This window comes from Syngnathoides biaculeatus, chromosome 10 (assembly GCF_019802595.1).
Source record: "Syngnathoides biaculeatus isolate LvHL_M chromosome 10, ASM1980259v1, whole genome shotgun sequence".
In the NCBI taxonomy this organism is placed as follows: Eukaryota; Metazoa; Chordata; class Actinopteri; order Syngnathiformes; family Syngnathidae; genus Syngnathoides; species Syngnathoides biaculeatus.
The window spans coordinates 24,793,917-24,802,500 of NC_084649.1; the positions used below are offsets into that span (position 1 = coordinate 24,793,917).

An 8,584-nucleotide genomic window follows, 5' to 3' on the forward strand; every position below is an offset into this window, starting at 1 on the left:
AACTACCCGGGAACTGTTTTAAATCGTAAAAGTGCACGTCTCCTTTTATGGACGTGCAAATACAAAAAGCTAGTGTGAGGCGAGCCAACAAATCTGTCAACAGATCAATGGACAGCAGGACACAAAAGCCTTTGAATTGGATAAAAAAAGCAGCCCTCACATTTAAAAAAAAAAAAAACAAACAATCTCTGGCCTCTGAGTGGTTGTGTCCCCCGGGCACCGTTTTTTTTTAAAAATGTGCATCTTGTACGCAGTGCAATTAAGATTTTAAGTGTCGAAAGAGAAATGAATGGAAAAGTCATTTTCTACTATCAGGTCGAGCATCGGCCTCACAGTTCTGAGGACCCGGGTTCGATCCCGGCCCCGCCTGTGTGGAGTCTGCATGTTCTCCCCGTGTCTGCGTGGGTTTCCTCCCACATCCCCAAAACGTGCAACGTTAATTGGATACTCTAAATTGCGTTTGTCTGGATTTGGCCTGCAACTGGCTGGCAACCAGTTCAGGGTGTACCCCACCCCCTGTTCCTTGACAGGTGGGAATAGGTTCCAGCCCTCCCCGTGACCCTTGTGAGGATAAGCGGCAAAAAAAAATGGATGGATGGATATGTACATCTGACGTAATACAAAAAGATCCGAGTCAGGAAACCGCTGTGCTCTATTGTGTTTATGTCTTTGTTGCTTGTGTAAGCAGGAATGTACGCACCGACCCCTAGAGGGCGCTCCAACGGCCGTCACATTGCTTTCACGGCGGCTGCAAAGCTTTGTTTTTTCCGAGAGCTTCCAGTGTGCGGTTGCGCGACCTGACACCCACCCCCCGCCCACGCCCCCCCCCCCCCGCCTGTCAACAAGCGATGTGCAGGGTGGGCGACACTGTCAGCATGTTCGGACCTTAACTCGCTCTTATCTGGTGTCGACTAACGCATTCGTTTCGGACTCCGCTGAAGTCACGTCGAGGGCGGAACGACGGCCATGTTTCTGAGTCGTGCGGCGACCACGACGACAACGGCGGCGCGTGTCCTCCGCCGCTCTTGCGGCCCACCGCTGACACTAACGAGGGGGTTTCACTGGGGCAGTCCGGGCTGCGTGGGGTGGACGCCTGCGCGCTTCGCGGGACAACGAGCGGAGCCGTACCGGCACCGCGGCTCGACCATCCCGGACTGGCGACACTTGAGCTGGTGCGGCGGCCTGGCGCAGCCGGGGGTTTTGTTTTCAAGCAACCGCGGGCTGTCTACCGCCCCCGTGGCTCCAAAGAAGACCCCCGCCATGGACGACAACAACGCCCAGGTATAAATATACGTTGTTTTTTTTTTTTTTTTTTTTTTTTAAAAGGGTTCTGTCTCATGATGGCGTACTCGAAGAGGGTAGGAGGGAACGGTGTCAAACGGAGGACGGAAATTGACGACAGTACCTCCACATTACGTCATTCAAACGCATCTGGGTCGCGCATGCGCACTCATCAACCTGCAGGTGTACACGTGTAAGGTGACCATGACGTCACACAGATGAAGCTTTGATGTTATTCCCGAAAGTTTTAATATGGCGTCAAACAAGTACAACAGTTGCACAATGCCAAACTTCTGCAGTGAACGCAAGCTAAGTGAGTGGAACCCTCTCTGCAAAAACGAAGTTACTGGCTTTTATTTATTTATCGGATAAGGAAAACATGAGCTTTATGTATGTATGTATTTCCCCAACATCTAAGAATTTGCGCAACACGCTTCCGCATTCTGCAAAACGATGCACTTCATTTTGGTTCGGGTGGAGCCAGAGGGCAAGAGACGAAGCGACTTTAACTTTTGTCCGAAAGCACCACCCCTAAAGAAAACTGCATGTTACAAAGTTTAGGGTCAAACCGTTGTGCCATTTTAACCTGCAAGAAAACTTTTTTCATTATGTTATATGTTATTCTCCCCCCTTTCTAAACATTTGATTATAAAACAAAAAAAATTGAGCACCATACCTAAACAAATGCGGCACCTAGTATTAAATTCATTAAGGTTGTTATATGAAAACGGGCTGCACAAAAAAAAAAAACTAATTACAGAATAATGAGTAAAAGAGACAAAAAGTAAATGTTAAGGCAACAAGACAGAAGGTTGACGGCTTCGGGGCGGAGGTGTGGAAGTGACTTGACTTGTGTGTTTGTGAGAAGCTGTTATCAGTCACAGAGCTTCCACTGTTCCCCCCTCCCGCACGTCGTTCTGTGGCCGCCCGCTCACATGACCCTCCTAAAGCCGCCGGCCGCCCCCGCCTTTACTTTGAGTCGGCCTCGGTGGCCCCTGTGAAAAGCGCCGAGCCCGCGCCAACATTCTCGATTGGGCCTTGTCGACAGGGCCGCCGAGCTCCTGGATTGATTTTACCCTCCCACAAGTGTCACAATCATGGTCAGTGTTAAAATACTGTCGTGTAGTAGGTCCAAATGTTCAATAAAAAGGAGGAGGCAATTTTGGTTCCTGATATGAATTTTAATCTTATTGTAATCTAGTGTAACATTATGAACAACTTGAAAATTAAAATTGTGCCTTAATAGGGGATGATAAAGATTCAATTTCAATGTACTGTATTGCACAAAAGTTAAAAAAAAAAAAAGTTTATCCCACTAGTGAGCAAACACTGGTGGGTTAAACTTACAATGTCAAGAATGTCCAATAGTATTAATAAATGTAGCTTTTATTTTGAAGTTGACCGTCTCGCCATGTCATGGTTAGACAATTCATAATCGTCGTAGCGTCTGCCTCGAATTCAAATTTTTGGCCATCTTGAGCGGGTTAGGGTTTGTGAGCCTGCACGACCGACCAATCAGACAGAACAACGGCGACGTACAAAGTCGGTGCTTACAGCCTAATTTTGCGTTTCACGCATTAACCGTATTTGCTTCCATTAAGTCGCAATTCAAGATCACACTTATTAATTCACATTTATTCAGTCAGGCCTTTTTCTGGGGTACAAAGTCTGTTGAAAAGTTGTTGCACTGAAAATATTTATCCCTAACGTGAAGAATGGGTGGATGAAAAATGGGAAGGCAGTTGGTCCTGATGACATACCGGTAGAGGTATGGAAGCAATTTGGAGAGATGGCTGTGGAGTTTTTGACCAACTTATTCAACAGAATACTAGCGGGCGAAAAGATGCCTGAAGAATGGAGGAAAAGTGTTCTAGTTCCCATTTTTAAGAACAAAGGGGATGTTCAGAGCTGTGGGAACTATAGAGGAATAAAGTTGATGAGCCACACAATGAAGTTATGGGAAAGAGTAGTGGAGGCTAGACTCAGGACAGAAGTAAGTATCTGCGAGCAACAGTATGGTTTCATGCCTAGAAAGAGTACCACAGATGCATTATTTGCCTTGAGGATGCTCGTGGAAAAGTACAGAGAAGGTCAGAAGGAGCTACATTGTGTCTTTGTGGATCTAGAGAAAGCCTATGACAGAGTACCAAGAGAGGAACTGTGGTACTGCATGCGTAAGTCTGGTGTGGCAAAGAAGTATGTTAAAATAGTACAGGACATGTATGATGGCAGCAGAACAATGGTGAGGTGTGCCTTAGGTGTGACAGAGGAATTTAAGGTGGAGGTGCGACTGCATCAGGGATCAGCTCTGAGCCCCTTCCTGTTTGCAGTGGTAATGGATAGGCTGACAGATGAGGTTAGACTGGAATCCCCCTTGGACCATGATGTTCGCAGATGATATTGTCATATGCAGTGAAAGCAGGGAGCATGCAGAGGAACAATTGGAAAGATGGAGACATGCACTGGAAAGGAGAGGAATGAAGATTAGCCGAAGTAAAACAGAATATATGTGCGTGAATGAGAAAAGTAGAGGGGGAAGAGTGAGGCTACAGGGAGAAGAGATAGCGAGGGTGGACGACTTCAAATACTTGGGGTCAACAATACAGAGCAATGGAGAGTGTGGTCAGGAAGTGAAGAAACGGGTCCAAGCAGGTTGGAACAGCTGGCGAAAGGTGTCTGGTGTGTTATGTGACAGAAGAGTGTCTGCTAGGATGAAGGGCAAAGTTTACAAAACAGCGGTGAGGCCGGCCATGATGTACGGATTAGAGACGGTGGCACTGAAGAAACAACAGGAAGCTGAACTGGAGGTGGCAGAAATGAAGATGTTGAGGTTCTCGCTCAGAGTGACCAGGTTGGATAGGATTAGAAATGAGCTCATTAGAGGGACAGCCAAAGCTGGATGTTTTGGAGACAAGATTCGAGAGAGCAGACTTCGATGGTTTGGACATGTTCAGAGGCGTGAGAGTGAGTATATTGGTAGAAGGATGCTGAGGATGGAGCTCCCAGGCAAAAGAGCGAGAGGAAGACCAAAGAGAAGGTTTATGGATGTGGTGAGGGAAGACATGAGGGCAGTTGGGGTGTTGAGAGAGGAAGATGCAGGAGATAGGCTAAGATGGCAAAAGATGACACGCTGTGGCGACCCCTAACGGGACAAGCCGAAAGGAAAAGAAGAAGAACTGTGTTTAGCTCTTCTTGATAGCAATGTTCAGGAACAGCAATAAAGTTACTGGGTCATTGTGACCTGGCGCTTGTCTCAAAGGAGGAGTAGTTTTACTTGACCTTAGTTTTATTATGCAGTTGTCAACTTCTCTTAAATTATAGCAATGATGATCTTGTTAAGTTCAGCAACAGGAGTAATGCTACCGGGTCATTATGAGCTCAGGTGGGTGTCACTATCCAATTACAAAAAACAAACAAACAAAAAAATGTATATCTCATCATTACTAACCATATCTTTTCACATATGTGAAATGAAGAATTATCATTTGAATATACTGATTACGCCAAGAAGAGGAAATGGCCCAGAACATAGCAAAAGGGCTAAAGTGTGACTGTAAACATTGCATGCAGACTAAGGAAAAGTTTTATGATTGTGACAATTTGTCTCCATAAACAGAATATGTAATTCACTTTACATGATTTCATACGGTCGGATGGGTGAGTTTGGAAATTAGAACATATTTGAAGTCACCGAATGGATTTTGTTTCACTTTTGAGTCGTGCTTTGGACGATATCATTGTTTGTCGTCATCCCATCCAGGACGAGTGCAGCGTAAAGGAAGGCCCACCGACTCCTCCGCCTGAAGGGAAAGCCCCCGGGGGGCCCGAACCGGGCGGCGATAAGCCCAACAAAACCCAGCAGCTCAAAAAGGTCTTCAAGGAGTACGGCGCTGTGGGGGTCTCCTTCCACGTGGGGATCTCCCTCATGTCTCTGGGAATGTTCTACCTCCTCGTATCTAGGTGACAAAGCACTTCCAACACGCCTAACAGTAATCCGACAAATAGCCGACGTTTGGCAAGAGAAGCGGGATCCACTCTGGGCTGCACTCGTAGACAACTTTTGAAACTCGTTTACTTTGATGGAGAATTTAAAACTGGACAAAACAGGTCACCGCAACCCTTCATTTTATACATCCAATTTTGTAATATTGCCCTTGTTTGTTCATTGTAATCCAAAAATCCATCAATTTTCTCTGCCGCTTATCCTCAATAGGGTCACTGGCATGCTAGAGCCTATATCCGGGCCAAAAAGTGGGGAAACTGAACTGGTTGCTAGCAAGTCACAGGGCATATGATTAATGCTTTAAAAATGGCTGCTTTTGTTATTTTTTAAGTCTTTTTTTTAACAATTTTTTATTTCAAATTTTAACCAATATTTTTTTCCCCTAAAAGTATAAGTATTTTTTTCCCTACCTCAAATCTCATTTTTCACCAAAAATAAACTTTCCCCCGGAAAATACTATTCTGTTAAAAAATACATTTTACTTTTTCTAATTATATAAAAAAGTGCTTTTCCCCATAAAAGAAAAGTAGTCTAGTATGATTCAAACAACTTGTGTATAAACATCAACTTTATGAAAAAAAAAAAAAAAAAAAAAATCCAACAAAAGTGCTCTGAATAGACCACTTAAAAAATTATGCTAAAAAAACCCCATTTGCTATTAAAACATAATTATCCTTTAAAAAAAACACCTTTTTAACTATAAAAAAATTCTCTTCTAAAGAACAAAAAAGATTTTCCCTTTATAACTGACTATTTTCTTGGTGTAATCACGTGAAATACTTGCTTTTCAAAAGAAACTTTTTTTTTTTCCTTCCCTGTCGTTTGCTTGTTATGAGGAGTTACTGAATCCTCCCACACCAAACGACTCAGCATACTTTGAGATTTTGTACAGCCGACAGTTTGAAGTTCAGCGTGAAGTAGAAAAATGCACGCAACTGCGGCGGCGCCATTCAAAATTAGAGATTTAAAAACATCCTCAAGCTGCAGTACTTGCACATTATGTACAAAGTATCAGAAAACACTAAACAGGAGGCTGCTTTGGACTTAAAAGAGGAAGCGTTTTTTAATTTAATAACAGAAAAGCCTTTCCGCGTGCGTGGAATGTGACGGTTGGGCGCTGCACCAGCGGCCGGAATGGCGAAGAGATTTGCAACAGATTAGCAGGGAAGCCCGCAGCCTCTCACACGTAGTTGACGATAACACTCGTGTGGAAAAGCCACAACCGTGCGGCATTATCAAGCTCGACGCTTTGCTCCCTTCATTCGAGCCAGCAGTGCAGCGGTTCGATAACGCCGAGGAGTGACTCGCCTCTTTCTCACACAGATCCTGAAAATGCCGTTTAAGAGGAACCAGCTGAATTGTGCATTTTTTTTTTTTTTATACAGCGATTACATGTGTGACAGTTGTTTTTCTACCACTTTTTCCCCCCTCTAACAAAAGTAATGCAGTGTCACGCAATCAATTAAATGCAAGATGGGGTCTGATGGAAAGTGTACTATTATAGTTGGACAACTGTTTCAACATAACATAGAAAAAAATTCCTTTAAAAAAAAAAAAATGCAACTTTTTAAAATAAAAAAAAATACAGCCAATGGCACAATTCACATACATACTGTAAAAAATGAAAAGAAGAAGCCACTGGTTTCTTTTAGGCAGCACACGGAACTTTCTCGAACAACAACCACTGCTCCGCCACACTCTCTTTTCCCCTCGTTTACCTAACATCCTGCTCTCCCCCGCTCTTAAAGACAAACTCATAATTACAAATGTTAGAGTACTTACGCAGCCCATCAATGTGTTTTATAATGACTGCGTCCACCACCGCTGCTTTAGTTAGTAACACAGTCTAGGCAACGTAGAGCAAAGACGAGCTAGACATGCTGCTTATGTTTACTTTCGATATTAATGGAGAAAGTTAAAAAAGAAATGCTGTAGTTTTCAGATTCAATGACTGTCGGATTATGTGAATAATCGAACAAAAAGTGGTTAAACTGGAGGAGATTCTCTCTTTTCCGAGCGGGAAAGGTCTGGTCTCAAGCCAAAGTAGAAAGTGCAGGATGAGATGGTGTGTCATTTTCAAATTCCACCTTGGCACAGCCTGATCCCATACAATACAATACAGTGCACATAAAGCTAATTATGTCTTTTAAATATATGAGCCAACATAACATTAACCTTAAAACGGGCTGGGAGCATCATTCCCCCCCCACGTACGTAGCTCACGAGAGGTTGGCTGCTTGAAAAGTAGATCTTGGAGGGGGGGGGGGGGACCCCTCCTGGCCTAGAAGAATAAACTAGTCTTTTCCTTGAACTTTTTTTCTAAATCACTACCCCCAAGACAACCTTCACCCAAAGAAACACCACCAAGAAAAATGACTAAATCGCAATCAGCAGCAGTACAAAATGGATGGCTGGATTATTATTATTTATTTATTTATTTAAACATTGCACCCTCTGGTCTAGATGGATAAATGTGGCCGACACGTAACCATTTCGCCTTCCTTTGTCTCTCCAGTGGCATCGACATGGCGGCCGTGCTGGGCAAGTTGGGCTTCAGCGAGGCCATTATCCGCTCCAAGATGGCGGCGGGCACCAGCACGTTCGTCCTGGCCTACGCCGTCCACAAACTGTTTGCGCCCGCGCGCATCAGCATCACGCTGGTGTGCGTGCCGTTCATCGTGCGCCACTTCCGGCGGACGGGACTCTTCAAGCCGCCGCCCACGTCTGCGCCCTGATCAGTGTGTCATGTGACTGATGGTGGCCATATTGCCTTGGGGGAGGGTACGAAGGGGAGAGAAAAAAAAAAAAAAAAAAAAAACCCCAACAACGGCAAGAACTTTTAGCCTGCTCTGGCCGGAGCTTGCGGAAAAATTACTGAAGGAGAAAATTACAAGATGGATGCAATCAGGGATCTTTTACTTTTTAAGTTTTCTTTCCGGGTGTCACATTTATGAAGTTTCCCCATCTCGGACACTTCCAGAATATGACAAAACTTTCCCCTTCATTTTCTTGACTGTTTGATCCCCTCTTTCCCTGACAGATCATTGCAGTAAGATGAATAAAACCTTTTTTCTTTAAAAAAAAAAAAAAGGCATCATCCTCCTTTGGATATACTTAAAAAAACAAGTACTTCTTGTGAAGTATTTTTTTAAAAGAGAAAACTGCAGAATTATCCTACAGAGAAAAATACTGAAAGCCCAGAGAGGATAGGAGTTTTCAATAAAGTACATCTGTCTTATACTGCCCTCAAGCGGCCAAGGCGAGCAGCAGCATTATTTCATAACAGTTTTTATAACGTAT

The 8,584-nt window shown here is 44.0% G+C and overlaps 1 protein-coding gene across 1 annotated transcript in view; it reads left to right on the forward strand.

The window, feature by feature from the left end:
• The first annotated feature begins 591 nt into the window (after positions 1–591).
• Positions 592–8,584, forward strand: part of fam210b (family with sequence similarity 210 member B) — an 8,026-nt gene continuing 33 nt past the window's right edge. The window contains exons 1-3 of the mRNA XM_061833562.1: positions 592–1,281; positions 5,042–5,241; positions 7,800–8,584. The exon at positions 7,800–8,584 is cut by the window's right edge and continues 33 nt beyond it. Coding sequence (XP_061689546.1) covers positions 967–1,281; positions 5,042–5,241; positions 7,800–8,019 — 735 coding nt within the window. The 5' untranslated portion in view covers positions 592–966 and the 3' untranslated portion in view covers positions 8,020–8,584. The remainder of the gene's footprint in view (positions 1,282–5,041; positions 5,242–7,799) is intronic.